The sequence below is a fragment of the Populus nigra genome, chromosome 3 (genome assembly GCF_951802175.1).
Source record: "Populus nigra chromosome 3, ddPopNigr1.1, whole genome shotgun sequence".
Lineage (NCBI taxonomy): Eukaryota > Viridiplantae > Streptophyta > Magnoliopsida > Malpighiales > Salicaceae > Populus > Populus nigra.
In genome coordinates this window covers 4,781,072-4,796,753 of record NC_084854.1, presented here as the reverse complement: position 1 = coordinate 4,796,753, position 15,682 = coordinate 4,781,072, and the positions used below count along the sequence as shown (strand labels likewise).

At 34.6% G+C, this 15,682-nt stretch overlaps 1 protein-coding gene across 1 annotated transcript; it reads right to left on the bottom strand.

The window, feature by feature from the left end:
• Window positions 1-4,638: 4,638 nt before the first annotated feature.
• Window positions 4,639-14,810, bottom strand: LOC133688391 (LRR receptor-like serine/threonine-protein kinase ERECTA). The gene is made up of 27 exons (XM_062107863.1): window positions 14,043-14,810; window positions 13,434-13,572; window positions 13,262-13,333; window positions 12,934-13,005; window positions 12,766-12,837; window positions 12,612-12,683; window positions 12,456-12,527; window positions 12,265-12,336; window positions 12,096-12,167; window positions 11,936-12,004; window positions 11,765-11,836; window positions 11,544-11,615; window positions 11,232-11,303; window positions 8,942-9,013; window positions 8,785-8,856; window positions 8,631-8,702; window positions 8,398-8,469; window positions 8,234-8,305; window positions 8,067-8,138; window positions 7,911-7,982; window positions 7,653-7,721; window positions 7,463-7,534; window positions 7,206-7,279; window positions 6,678-6,806; window positions 6,008-6,355; window positions 5,541-5,911; window positions 4,639-5,234 (listed from the first exon to the last, which is right to left on the bottom strand). Exons 1-27 carry the CDS (start codon window positions 14,116-14,118, stop codon window positions 4,863-4,865), a joined length of 2,943 nt encoding a protein of 980 aa, XP_061963847.1. The 5' UTR covers window positions 14,119-14,810; the 3' UTR covers window positions 4,639-4,862.
• Window positions 14,811-15,682: the final 872 nt, after the last annotated feature.

Below are 15,682 nucleotides of genomic sequence, written 5' to 3'. Positions count from 1 at the left end.
CAAAACTATTTTTAAAATATAAAAACAAACAATAGCTTATAGGAATTAAAATATGTTATTCTTGTCTTTGTTTGACATTAGAAAAGTTGGTCAATGGAAAATACTTTCCGGAAATTGTAAAAAATTTAGAAATGTCATATTATTTGCTGATTATATCAAATTTGATCCTCGAACTTTTGATTGCTATATGTATTTTATTTTGAATATTTATTTTTCAATTTTATCTTTTAAAAATTAATTTTTATATTAACTTTGGTCTTCATTTTTATAATTGTTATTTAATTTTCCCTTATCATTTTTTTATTGAAATTTTTTATCTATCAAATTTAGTTCTCGTTCTTTTGATTGTTACTTTTTTTTTGAAATAATTTATGAAATGTTAATTATTATTATTTTAATTTCTTCATCTTTTATTTTTTTATTTTTTAGATTTGATCTCTATTATTTTGATTATTATTTATTTTATTTGAGATAATTTATGAAATTATAATTTTTTTTCAATTTCATTCTTATTTTACTTTTTAATTTGCAAGATTTGTTCCTCATTATTTTAATAAACTTGAAAAAAATAAAATATTAATAAGTTATTTTTCAGCTCATTTTCCATAACATAACCAAACACTGGAAAGTGTTTCCCAACTTATTTTCTATTACTCAACCAAACATCAGAAAATAATTCACTTTCCCGAAATTCACTTTCCAAAATAAAACTACTTTCCAGCAAACAAATGGGGCCTTAGCATAAAAATCTTTTCTAAAACACAATTCTTACAATTTCATTGTTTTCAGATACCACAATACCCAACTCAAATGAGAATTATACATTGTACATAAAGTTAAATCATATGGGAAAGTTATGTTCATCAAGATTCATTATATCGTGGATTGGAGCAGTGTACCACAAAGAGTTGCAAATACTGCAGGGGGAGAGTGGGGTTGTCTTTTTTATTGTGATACATTTGGCATTGAAGGAATGGCTTGGGAGAAAATGGCCAGTGCAAAATTTAATAGGGCATGGTGAGGCTGCAAACACCTGACGCTGGGGCTATCATGTCCTGCCACAAAGAGTTTCAAAGGCTACAGGGGGTGGGGTTATGCCCCAAGCTACAAATACCTGATGATAGGGTTGCCATGTCATGGGTGCTAGAGCCATACCCATTCGTTTGGCTGCAGGCTCAGGCAAGCAGGTTTGCAAACCAACGCATTGGGTGCAGACCCGCTCCCTTGGGTTCAGACTCATTATTAATGTATTCGCGTCCGGACCTAAGACCAAGAGATCCCGCACCAGGATTCAATTCTCTTACGTCCAGCATCTAGACTCAATTCTTTTAGGTCTGTCGTCAAAACCCAATTCTCTCGGGTCCTCCGTCATAACTCAATTCTCTTGGGTCCTCTGTCATAACTCAATTCTCCTGGGTTCGACATCATGATCAGGGGTAATGAGTCCTGCATCAGGACCCAAGGGTAATGGGTCTTGCGTCACAAACCAATTTTCTTGAGTCCGGCGTTAGGATCCAAGGCTAATGGGCCATGCATCAGCATCAAATGCTCCTGGGTCCCGCACCAGGACCCAATGCTCTTGGGACCTGCATTAGGACTCAAGGTTTCAGGGTTTTAGGTTTCTAAATATTATTATTTGTATTATAAATATTGTTATTTTTATTATAATTAAAAGTAGTAATATTAAAAATATTATTATTTTATTATAATTAAAATTATTAATAAAAAATTAATAAATTTGAAAAAAATTATTATTAATATTAAAAAACAACCATAGATTTGATTTATAGTGTTAAAAAATTATTATCAATATTAAAAAAAATACTATTATTACTATTGAAGAAAAACTATAATTTTTTTAAAAAGATTTAAAAATATGAGAATTTGGGCAGACAAATGAAATATTATTATTTATATTATTGTCAGGTTTAGCATTGCAACCAGACTCAGCGTTTTGAATCTTAGATTTTTTTGATATTTTTTATAAAAATAAAAAGTTGGTCTGCGGTGGAGCGCGAGCCACCTAACTAGTCTTAATTAAACAAGGAAAATAAGATTTAAATAGAGTATATAAAAAAAGACTAAAGAAGAAGGAAGACAAATCGATTTATAGTGTTTCTATCCTCTTTGGTGTGCCTTCACACCCAGAGTTTTCTTTCTTGAAAACTTAAATCCACAAATATTTATTTAATCCAGTGATGGAGCAACTCTCTTTCCAGTTTAAGTTTCAGATATCAGAACACTAACTTTTATGGGGCTTGAATATTCTCATAATAAAGGAAAGCATAGAAGTGAAGGGATGGGAATGATGAAATTACTCTGCACCTTCTCAATAATTGTATTAATCTGTTTTTTTTTTTTTTGCAAACTTAGCACAAGACTTTTCAATATATACAAGCACAGCCCTTCCATCTTCAAGAAATTCTTCCATCCTCCAACTTTTTAATTGTAAAATCAAAATTCTTCACATTCAAGCTCATTCTAGTCCTTGTTATTTTCCAATCTAATTCACATCTTCAACTAAAATAACAGAGTTAATTTAACATGAACATGATGTGTAGAATTGAGTTGACGAAGGGCCGTTTGGAATTGCGTTCCGCACGGTGTTTCTAAAAAATTTAAAATTATTTTTTGCTTAAAATTATTATTTTTAATTATTTTCATATGCTAATATAAAAAATAATTTAATAAAAATAAAAATAATATTATTTTATTAATTTTTAAATAAAAAATACTTTAAAAACAATTCGCTATCAACCCCGCAAACATCTCAAAAAAAAAAAAACTAATTTGCAAAGCCTATCATGTTTGTCTTAACTGTGATTTTATTTTTCAACTAATCATAAATTCTCTCGGAATACTGTTGGAAATAATCTATCTAGTTATTACGAGACCTTGAAAGCCAAGCACTATCATTTATCATAAATTGTAGAAAAAGCATCCTATCATTGTTACATTATGGGTCAGGGGAGGCGCCTAAAGTTAACAGAGGCTGAGCTCAAACCAAAACTAGACCCTAACTAAGGGCAACAAGGAAACCTTTCTGTGGTTTGGAGTCTAACCAAACAGCATGATAACAGTCACCGGTCAAGTACAAGGTTTAGATGTAAGAGAAACGATCACATTACACGGTGGTAGAGCTGAAACAAGCTCCACAAGGCTGCTTGATACTGGGATTTGATACCTCCCAGTGAAGAAGTTGCAGAATCGTTATACAGTCCAACATTAAACTGGGTGAAGGAAGCAGTGTACAACAGAAAAAAACTTGTTATTGACGAGTTGAATCCTTGATGAATTTTTTTATCCTAATTCAGCGTTGGCCTAGTGTGTTGATAGTATTATTTAGCATAAACTGCATGCAAGAAAATCTTCGGTGACAGTTGGAGGCACAGAGTCCCCTGAACCAAAGTTATTAAACTCGGTTTGAGAGTTGACCCGGCTAAGAAGCGGGGTCTCAGGTTTTATAGGTTAATCCAGAAATTCTCTTATTTTTCTTTCTTTTAAAAGCTGTTGAAAACACCTAAGAAAATTAATATTCTCACCACAACTTTGTAATTTGCCTTTCCAGCCAAATGGCTCCAAAAGTTACGGGGAATGCCCCACATTGCAATTTAATATATTTTCTAATCAACTAAAATTCTTGAAGGAAAGACACACAAAACTTAAATTTTTCCCTATCTTTATCAAATAAAACAACAAGCCGCCACTCTCCCTACTTTTAGATTTTCCAAAACCAGCCTCTCCCAAAACCAGCCACAGCTTCCTTGTTTGCTTGGCCAAAACAGTTGCCATAAGCAACTGACTATCAAAAATTGAAAGATAAAAGACATTCTCTTCTTTTTTTTCTTCACTCTCATTCTAGAAAGCATTCCGTCAAGCAGCATGGAATGAAGACCCCAACCACAACTTTCCTTATCCCTTTCTCAGTCATCCCCCTAGTTTTTTCGCCAAAACTAGAGATCCCCTCATTCTTCTTTCTTAGCCATCTCCATCTCTTGGCCAAACCAGAACCGCCGCCCATTAACACAAGAGACCACCCCCTAGAGACCACCCCCTCCTTCAACCAGGCTCCAATCACAACATCCCTCACTCTCCTTTTTTTTCTGTTGTTGCTAACAAATCATTGTAGAAAAAATAATGAAATAAAAAGAAAAGTCAAAAGACAAAAATCATATTTGAAAAGAAAAAAAAAACCAAATCTCATCTAGATCACAAGTCGACCCCAAGACCGACCGGATTTCCTGAATTGTTGCATCAGCCAATTTTTTAACAAACACGAACAAGTTCAAGTCTCAGGTCAGCTGGCCGGCCGAATAGGTTTAATAAGTATGCGAGGAAACATAAAAGGCAAGCTAAAAGGCCTTTCTCCCTGCAAAAATTATTGCCACCCCATTGATTCAGTGGGCTAGCTAGCATCTATTACTGCGAAACATCAACATCTAAAAAGGTGTACGAAGCAGCACAGTTAAGGCTCCCCAGTGAATTATTACTCATTACGCAAATAATGCACTGCTGCATCCACTTCTCAGATGCCAGAGCCTGAGGCTGTAATAACCCCACCAAGCTTCTCGTGGTCCTACAGCTGAGACTGACAGAACTATTCACATGATTAATAAAAGTACATCACACACAACCACATGAACTTGTAATTGCAACATTTTTTAAATTTCCTAGTGAAGTAGTACTGTCTTTTTCTTTTTCTTAGCTACAATAATTGGAATCCAAATCTTTGTACACAATTTCCACTAACTGGTCATCCACTAAAACCCCAACAAAAATAAGAAAAAGCATAGAAACACTTGCTCGATACTGCTCTGCTTTGGGATGTTTATACCATACTCTCACAATTTAACATCCTCTTTTCATTGACTGTTCTGGGATATTACCTCACCAAACTTTAGGAAGAGTTGGGCATCTGAAGTGCTCATGGAGGGACAATTCAAAATGTGTGGAGACTTGATATTCGCATACTCATCGATATAGCATGGGACTTTCGCAGATGGGAGTGGGGCAGGTGGAGCTTGGGTGCATTGTTTGGGTGGTGTGATGAGTGGCACAAGGCTCCCCAGGACGCGTGTCACTTCGTGCATAGTCGGCCGATCTGTTGGCTGTCTCTTGGTGCATAGGAGGGCAAGTTGAAAAACCTTCTTTACCGCTCCAAGATCTTTACATGTGGCAGTGATCTCAGGATCAACAGTTTCCATGACCTCATTGTTAGCTGTCTTGGACAGAATCTGACACGGATAAGAAACCAAAATGTCAGAGAAATTACCAAAATATTTATTTTCAAAACAAAGTAGTAATGCAATATGCTAGATTTATACTTTTAACAAGATGAATGAACAGTACATCAAATTAAGAATGACTTTAAAGGCGGAATGACGCATGTTCGAACATGCATGTCTCTCAACTCCGAAGGACTGATAAATATTTTTGAAGTGCCATTTCTTTCTGTGACAAGCTTTTGCTCGATGCAAAACCTCCATTGTAAGACAAAAGATGTCTAATAAAGGAATACCAGAGATGGATAGAAAACAAACCAGATGATGAAGATTGCATTCATTGTCAACTGCTTTCCTTCCAGTTAGCAACTCAAGTAGAACAATCCCGTAACTGTACACATCAGACTTTTCAGTGAGACGTGAAGTGCGGGCATACTCAGGGTCTATATAGCCAATCGTTCCCATTATGTAGGTAGAAGTATGGGATTTTGACACGCATAAGCGCTTAGCAATCCCAAAATCAGTGAGATGGGGCTCGAAATCTTTGTCCAGTAGAATGTTTGATGACTTCACATCCCTGTGAATGATGCGAGGACTACAATCATGGTGTAGATATGCTAGCCCTTGAGCTGCTCCAAGTGCTATCCGGAGGCGAGTATCCCAGTCAAGCCTTTTCTTCTTCATGGGGCCTGAAAACAAACAGTACTTACAAATATCAGAATCTAGAAGAAAATTCGTAGGTGCATGCAAGGAGAGAACTCAGTTGTGAATGAACTTAAACTCACCATGAAAATGATCCCACAGACTGCCATTTTCCATATAATCATAGAAAAGAAGGTTCCCGGAAGGTGACAGGGAGTATCCTTGAAGGCTGACCAGATTCCGATGCTTGATGCTCCCTACTGTCTCCAATTCTGTCTCAAATTCCTTCAAGCATTGGGGATAATGTGAATAGAGCCTCTTAATTGCCACTGGCCTGCAATTTTTCAGGACGCATTTGTAAACAGTGCTTGATGCACCATGACCAATTATGTACTTCTCACTCAAATTCTCAGTCATCCTCATAATATCCTCGTACACATGGAGTGCCATATTCATGTGAAGGATCACCAACTTTGGTGTCGAATAACTAACTGCTTGTTCAACAAACACGAGTTAGCAGCCAGGCATAATTTTCAACTGCAAGACTATCATACTCTTAAATCAAAAGTAGATTGTGCAAAAACCAAATTAAACAATATGCAGATTCCATGTGGTTGATTTTATTTGCAATTTTCTACACTCGTCAAAATTATCTCCCGAAGCAGGAATTATTAAGATATTTCAGATCTTTCAGTTTAAGTTGAGGAACATTTATTTTCCTTCAATGGGAAATTTCAGACTGGCAAAACTCCGCCATAGTAAAAAATCATCAAACATGGTTAGCATACTATGATAAAAGGAGAAAGAAAATGCCTGGTTTGTCAAGTGATCCATCTGGGAAAGGTGCTGGATTATGTGGCCGACATGCTGCTACTAAGATCATGAGAAGAATTACAAGGGCACCCAAAGCAATCCCCAGTATTGCTGCTTTAGAAATTGTGGCTGCATCAAACAAAAAAATGGTACTATCTGAAGATGATTTCATGTTTAGAAGGAAATATTTGCCTTTGAAAGGCACAAATACATTCAAATTCCTATCTCATATAAACTGATCAGTTGTCAAGATGAAAACAGCAGAACAGGTATTACCGTCACAAGTTATATCTTACACTCAGTACTTTGGTACCAAGTGTTATTCCCAACATGGTAAAACATTGGTACAAGGTTACTGCAATTGCCGGTATTGGACTCACATTAAGTCTCAATCAAATTCCAGGACTTTACCTAGGAACATTGTTTTGGTGAATATTGGATGGTTACTTCTATTACATGAAATTAAAGAGACTCGTCTAACTCATAGGATATTTCCATTGTGCTGTGATAAACTGTACATCTGAATACCTCGCTCTGCTGGATGTGAATCATGGCATGGAGAGTTGAGCCAATAGCCACAAAGACCCGGGTTTCCAATGAAACTGCCACAGAAGGCTACATCAGTTAGATGCAAGTCTTGAAATGTTAATTAGAAGAGACATGTTAACGGTAAAACAGAATAAATTCAAGCTTTGACAATGTCAATCGATTTCTGAAAATAATTACAATGCAAACTAGAAAATTGCAGTTAGAATTTTGAAAAGTATGCAGTCAGATATTCTAACCTGTCAGGTGAAAACCTTGAAAAGTTGTTGCTTGTAGGAATAACACCAGCTAGGTTGTTATAGGATACATTTCTGCACGGGTTCAGCAAGACAGGTTTAAATAAGTTAATATTTGAATCATACCATCTTACAGCACAGTAAAAGCCAAGCATCATTCAGAAGAAAGTAAAACTTTTTATGGTAAACTTACAAGACACTTAAACTGAGGCAGTTGATTAGAGACATTACATCACCAGAGAGATTATTGTTTTCCAGCCTCCTGCATTTTATGACAGAAATTTTAACTGAAATCATTGGCAATATTGATATCAAACCATCATATAACCCATAGCTTAAAGGTGCATTCAAGATAGGGTGTCCTCTTCTTAAAAAATTGTGAAGACAACAAATGACAATGACATCAGCATATAAATTTCTTTCTGAGACTGAGGCAGTTACAAAAACTTACAATAAAAACATGTTTTGAATTTGACTTAATTCCTGTGGAATCAATCCTGAGAGATGATTATCCGAAAGGTCTCTACAAGGAAAAATTATGAAATACAATTAGAATGGGCTAATCTTAATTCGAGTACATTTACAACAACATATAATCATTCCTTACATCTCCATGACACTTCTCAGGTTTCCAAACTCAGCTGGAATAAAACCTGTTAGTTGATTTCTACTAAGATTACTGCACAGCCAACATGTTTCAGCAAAGAGAATTTTAAGATGGTGAAATTATTTAGCATTGAACTCAAAAGGTTTAAGATTAGAAAGAAAACTCACAGCTTCAGAAGATGCTCCAAGTAACCAAGAGAAGAAGGAATGGATCCACTAATTTTGTTATTGGAAATGTCCCTGTGCAAGATTGATCAGGTTAGGGAAGAAGTACTCAGTTATAGAAGTAGAATACACGAGGAAATTTTAATATAGGAACAATCAATACTTACAAAGTATCCAAATTACTAATTCGAGATAATTCGATAGGAATAGGACCTTGAATATTGTTGCTAGAGAGATTCCTGAGGAAGGCCAGGAAACAAAATAATGTGAAATTATGTAAACTTAGGAAATGAATTCACTTGAGAAAATATTGATGAGTGATATTAAATCAATATTTCTAAAAGAACCCAGCTTGATCAAATATTCATCACAAAGTTGGACGATTAGAGAGCCCACTCACAGGTTTGTCATACTCTCGAGCCTGCGCAGAGCACGTGGAATGGTTCCATTCAAATTGTTTCCATGCACATTGCTGACATCAAATGAAATGGTCAAGAGTCATTTCTTAAAATGGCTAAAACTATTAGGAGTCAGAAATAATACAAATTGCTTACAGGCTATTGAGATTTGTGCATGAGCTAAGATTATCAGGAATAGGCCCTTCAAGGTGGTTGTTGGCAACATTTCTGCCAGAACATCACACTAGTTAATATAATATATATATATATATATATATATATATAAAAGAGGCTCAAGGATATCAGAACATACAGATCATATAAATCAGTGAGCTTTCCAAGCTCTGGTGGGATGTTCCCTGTGAGTTGATTATCATTCAATTCCCTGGTAAACACAAAAAAGCACTTAAGAGAGCAATACATTTTTACATTCATCATGAACAGAAGGTACTGTAATGAACAGCTCAGTACGTGGTAAGGAAAGGAGAGAATTTTCACATCATTCACTAGGATTTTACACTTGCAATCTCAAGAATATACTTGCCTTCATTGATATGGGCAAGCAAATACAATATAGTATAATGACAAATAAAGAGTATTATGAGAACTAAGAAGCTTCAGGACCATGCTTGTAATAAGTTACACTAACAATATGCTGGTGGCACTCTACAACGAGCATTATATTAAAGAAAGAGCTAAAACACGTGGGAAAAACATTGTGCATATACCTTTGTTTATTGGGGATTGTAATAGCAAATTAATGGTTATATCCTTGTAAAAACTAACAATAAACTGTTGTTTTAGAAGTAAATTCGATCTTTTCATTTGGTTCGTTTCACATTTTGGAATTTTCAAGGGACATTTTAGTCTTTGATATAGTAAAATGACTTTGTTGTCCTTAAAAGCAAATAATCATTTAACTATGGTCTAGTCTCTTTTAAGATATTTCATATTTTTGCAATGGTAAATGACTATTACCCTTGGATTTAATTTTTCAAAAGCTTTACTCGAGCCAATTCATCATTTCAAAATGGCTTTTTGCAATAATGTCTGGGTCTTAGGGGCAACATAGTATTTTAAAAAATTAAAAAAATATACACACAAAGTTGCTGCCTGCGCTAACTTGGATTAACTTGAAAAATGTTATTCCATTGTCATTAGATTCATCCTTTTCTTTATCTTCTTTCTTTCCTCGTAGAAATATGTGTTTGGCCCTCCACATTTTTATATCAGTCCTTCCAGTTATTTTCTTTTGATTTTATCCCTCATTTTTTTATTTCTATTATTTATCAAATTTTGTTTTGTTTTCAATTGCATCCACCTTCAATTTTTTAGTCTATTAGATTTAATATTCATTCTTTTGATTTGTTTTTTTTTCAATTTCATCCTTTCCATATTTGAAGCTCATTCTTTCCTTCAACTTTTTTTTTTGTTAGTTTTTTAATTTTTTAATTTAACATTAAATTGATATTTAATTGACAATAATTAAACCATGGTCAATATCTAAGAATTTGAAAGATCAGCCAGATTAATTACCATAGGTTGAAAAATAAAATTTACCGGTTTTTTCTACAATAGCTTTCATACTCGCCCTCGTTAAATTATTATGAATTAACTATTTTTTAATTGATCAAAATTAATATTGCTTGTTTTATTCTTTTTAGTAAAGTTTACTAGGAAGCCTATAAATGCAAAACATTTAACTTGAGTCTAAGGTTTTTTTTTTTTTATAATCTTCGAGTATATTGAGAAGGCCATAAAGTCAATAGCCAAAAAGAAATACAAGCGATATGAAAAAAAAAAATAATCTACTACAGCAAACAACAAAAAAACTACCTAAGATATCTTATTACACCACAATTTGATGCCATCAAAAGATCTTAAGAGGTTAATCACAATTTGAGTCCGAGGTTTTTTAAAAACATTTCACGTTTAAAGCTTGACTTCAAAAGGTCAAAAGGTTAATCATTATCATAGGAGAAATTTGATCTTTTATTTAATATTAATAATAATTAAAAAAAAACTATTTTTTTTAATTTCATCATTTCATGTTGAATTGGTTGGTTTTATTTTGCTTCTTTAAAATTATCACAGTCTCAAACAAACATATATTTTAGGATCAATGCTCAAAATTGCAAGCATCTAATATTTATTATATAATACAATAAAAAATGATTTTTTAAAAAAAGATTTTAAACCCAGCCAAGTTCATGAATCAAGTTGCAAGTGGTCGGGATCATCCAATATGTCATCTCTCACTACCTCAATTAGAAACTTTCTTGGTTCTTTTTTAAGTTGATCCATGCTTTTATCGGCCATCTAAGTTGGCTTTGAACCCATAAAATGACCTTTGAACCCATAAAATGAATCGATTTATAATGGGTTAGCTCTTATATAGTTTAATTAAAAACTCGAGTTAGACAAGTAACTATGTCAAATGATTTCAAGATTTGCCTGCTTGCTCAGGTTTTAATAGCTTTGCCAAAAATCACTCTTCGTGTTCTTTTTTATGCAAGACAATGCACTAGTACAACTCTAAAAGAATATCATTTATACTGTAGCAACGAAGTAGACCAAAGAAAGTAGCATCTAAGAGTACGTACAGGTAATGAAGCTTTGTCATATTCCCAAGCTCAGGGGGGATGGATCCAGTCAGCTGGTTACCATGCAAATACCTATAAATTTCGCCATTCCAATTAATACATAGCATTCAACAAGGAGTGAGGGAATAAGCATCACGGAAGACGTGAAAAATAATCGTTGATGACAGTTCTGTATCACAATAATTTCAAGCTTTGCAACTTAACATCATAGACACGTGCAACATACTAGCAACTGCTTCCACCACATTTCATCTTTCTGTTCAAGTTGCACCTATAAACCATAAACTCTAAGAATGGCAAGCACGTACTTACAATTTCTCTGTGTACGTTAAATTTCCCAATATAGGAGGGATTGGTCCACTTAGCATGTTGCAGCTTAAATCTCTGGTTTTTTAAGACAAGAAAACAACATACGATGAACAAATCATTCAGAAAAAAATTGAGAGATAACTGGAAGAAAGAAAAATAAATAATAACAGAACAAAACTCAGAATCCTTCGGTGTCAAAAAAAAAGTCAATAAATAGCACTTACAATACAGCAAGTGCCTGCATCAGACCAATCACCGGTGGAATCTTCCCCGTCAGTTGATTTCCTTGCAATGATCTAACATCACAATCAGTTGTTAGAATAGTTAATATACTGGAAATCATCCCATTAAAACTCAATCTGTAAACCAAATACAACTACATTGCAAGCACATACAATGTAGCTATCTGCAAAAATCCAATGTTGAATGGAATCTCTCCTGTTAGCTGGTTGAAGGACAAGTCCCTGCCAAATAAAAGGAAAGGCTTATAACTCTCAAATAACCACAGAAAGTGCGAGAAGAATATGAGTTCATAGAGTTGGATAAAGCACTTACAAGACCTGAAAGGAAGTACAGTTGCCTATATTCTCAGGAATTTTACCGGTCAAACTGTTGTTTTTTACATCACTACAGTAAAAGGAGGGACCTAGTTAGGCAACACACTGAAAGCCGCAAAGAGTTTTGTCATGTTAATGTTGGAGCAATATATACTAAGAAAACTTACAAGAACCACAACCCCGTTAACTGGCACATATCAGGAGAGAGAGTACCCACCAAATTATTTCCTCGCAAGCCACTAAAAAATGTGGAGCATCAAGATTTATGAGAAAATATCATAAGATGAGTTAATATGTTCTGAAAATATTTCAACAGACGAGAAAGAAAATTTCAAACAACATCAAATGTTTTACTCACAGATACTGCAAAACTTCGTTCCAGTAAAGAAGTCTTGGTATTTCCCCACTGAGTCTGTTCTGCGCCAGGTCTCTGAAACCGGTAATTTGGGATGTATCGATTTTAGCTCGTTGATCATTAAAATAGGAAAACAAAATATAGGGAGGATAATCTTACAAAACTTTTAAGTTTGGAATCTGTGACAGAGTCAATGGAATTGGTCCGATCAATTGATTATTTTTCAAGACTCTGAAAATCCATGGAGTTGCAAAATTCAGGTTCCAACAATAGAGAGATTCAGCAGAACACGCAAGCTTGAAAAGCTACTTACAGTAATTCAAGTTGCTTCAACTTGGATATTGAAAATGGTATATCTCCATTTATCTCATTAAACGAGAGGTCCCTGGTGACACCATGCAATCAATATTAAACTAAGATAACAAACGACAAGCATATCTGAAGTGATATTGTGGTTTTGTCTTTCAGATACAAAACTTACAAGTCTTGTAAAGAAGAGCAGTCACCCATCTCATCAGGTATCTGGCCAGAGAGACGATTTCCTTTGAGATCACTGATCAAAGTAGACACCATAAAATCAGTGTTGACCCTAGCTCGCACTCATAAGAAACAAATATGCGTACTCCATTTCTTTGAATTGGAGAGTGGGGAGAATAAAAAAAGGTTTTGAAACATGTTTCTTCCAATTTACCAAATCACTTCCTTGGAAGATTTTCCATCCGAGGATTTTGATGGGAACAAATGGAGGCTTAGCATAAAAGCACAACAAAATAACTACAAAATAGAAAAACGTTAATGAGGAGCAGTACATGGAGGTCAGGTCTTTGAGATTTCCAATTGCAGGTGATATCTCCCCTTCAAGATTCAAACCTGATAGATTACTATAACAACAGAAAAGGCCAAACATGAATAAAAACGCAATGTAACTAATTACTACTAAGAATGGCAATAGCTTTCATGGGAACAGGAAAACAAACTCACAGTGCAATGACATTGTAGGTGACATTATCGCAGATGACCCCTCTCCAAACACAATAATCAGAAGATGGGGAGTCTGTCCAGTCATACAGAACATTATCCACATCCCTGAATGATTTCTTTATCTCCAATAACGTAGCTCCTTCAATAATTCAACAAATAGAATCAAAAGTGTCAATCTCACTGAAGAGCAAGAAATATACATCACATACTACAAAAACGATCGAACCCTGAAAATGCTAAACCCTGGTTTTTTGGAAGAAAAGGAACCACACTTTAACATTACAAACTCAACATTCGACAATAAAACCTAAACAAACTCACTATCAAAGTCTTGATTTTGGGGGAGGGGGGGGAATGCCACGAACTGAATGAATTTTTAAAAGGACAAGATATAAAAAAGAAGTGGCATATTGTCCACAAGACCAACTGTATCATTAAAAAAAGGCTCTCTGGCTGGTATAAACAATTACACAAATAGAGTAGAAGCTTAAAATAATAACAAAGCTGTGTACTTTAGTTTCAAAAAACAATTGAAATATCAATGCAGATTCAACTACTTTCTACGCTGCTTTCTATATATCCCCAATAACCAGCAAGAACAAGGCTCACCATCATCAGAATGCACAGAATCAACAACCAAAGAGAGAAGAAGAGCAAAAAGGACAAGTTCCAAACGAAATGCCATCACTTCACTGCTCTTCCAAAAAAGAGAACCCAAAATTTGCTCACTTGAGAACAACCATCGTTCAAAAACCCCCCTCCTCCAAACTTAACCACTCTAGGCAGCCAAAATAACCATTCCCGTCACTTAAAACTTGGAGAAAGAAGAAACCCTTTTAAGCTCTCATTGAGAAGAAGTCGCCGACAATGAAATGAAAATACAAGGTTTCCGGAGAAAGAGAAGGGTTTATGCAAATGGGATTATGATTTTCTTTTTGAATAAATTTTTACTTTTGGGGCTTATGTAATGTAGTTATAACATGACTAGCTCTCAGTCTGGCTTGGCTTGGCTTTATATCGTTCCATCACATCGTTCTGGCAACACACAAGTCTCTCTATCTCTCTAAGAAAAACAGTAGACTCATTTAGTACCCAAAAAGATACAAGTGTGAAAGAGAGAAATATAAAGAGAACAAGCAGCTAGCTCCTATATAGAGAGAGTAAGAGAGAATTATTTGATAGATAAAGTTAAAATATATACTCTCTTACTGTCAGAGACCTCTGCTATAAAACCTGCAACTCTCTCAGAGTCCCTTTCTCTCTCTCTTCTATAACTCAATTGGGTTATTGGGTGTGGTGTATGATTTTCTGATTGTAACCAATGCCATGCTAGTGAATAATAACAAGTCGTTTTCTCCCCCTCTCTCTCTCTTTGTTTTTGCATTGAGCTGTCTTTATAACCTTACGGTAATGCACACAGAGAGGGGGATGGGTAAGGTAATGTAATTACCATGATTGTATTTAGAAGAGGCATGAAAATACATCTCCCTCTTCCTGGTGCAGGGATTAGTTGCCTAAAATGGGTTTTGTGGTGTTAATGTTGTAGCTGGCGTTTTTGTTTTGGGTCGTCATACATTTTTACAAGGTGGTGGTAGTGGTGGTGACCCCTCATCTTTTCATGTAATTATTGTTTTCTTCCCCTGGGGTCGTCAGGGGGCAATTTCCCATTTTGACTGTCCTTGTAACCAAGTCATCGCCGTATTGTAAACTGTAAACCATTACTGACTATGAAATTGTTCCGTAATTAAGAAAGTTCTTTTATTTTTTTTAAATATAAATCTTACTATTAGTAATTATTATTATTTTTAATTTATCATGTTAATGTGAAGAGTATATTTTTAAAATCATTCTAAAAAAATTGAATTTCTGTTGACGCACAAGCTAGCTCGGTATTGTACTCTTACTGTCGAAACAAAAAAAATATATCCTCTTCAACGTCATTTTCAAATTATTTTATGGTAGATTAGTTTTTTTTATAAAAAAAAAGTTAAGTTATTTAAATATCCGGAAACAAAAAAAAAAGCTTAAACCCACAAGATTTTATTTCTTTTTTAATTTTATATTAAAGTTAAATTACTTAATTATACAACTATTTTTTAAGTTTTTTAATTTCAAAATACCTCAGGGATATTTTTGTATTTTAAAAAACATTTGCATGCCCTGGACAACACATGTGGGACGTTCAATTACCAAACATCGCCTTCTATGATGGCGTTTGAAAGGTTCTGGACCCCCCCGTGAAAGGGCAA

What these genes read in the sequence shown, in the direction of transcription:
- LOC133688391 (XM_062107863.1), bottom strand. Translation starts at nt 14,118, where the DNA reads ATGGCATTTCGTTTGGAACTTGTCCTTTTTGCTCTTCTTCTCTCTTTG. An exon ending in TGCTCTTCTTTACAAGACTT is followed by an intron (nt 12,838 to 12,933) that starts GTAAGTTTTGTA and finishes TGGTGTCACCAG; the next exon opens with GGACCTCTCGTTTAATGAGA. An exon ending in TGGATCACTTGACAAACCAG is followed by an intron (nt 6,356 to 6,677) that starts GCATTTTCTTTC and finishes TTGAACAAGCAG; the next exon opens with TTAGTTATTCGACACCAAAG.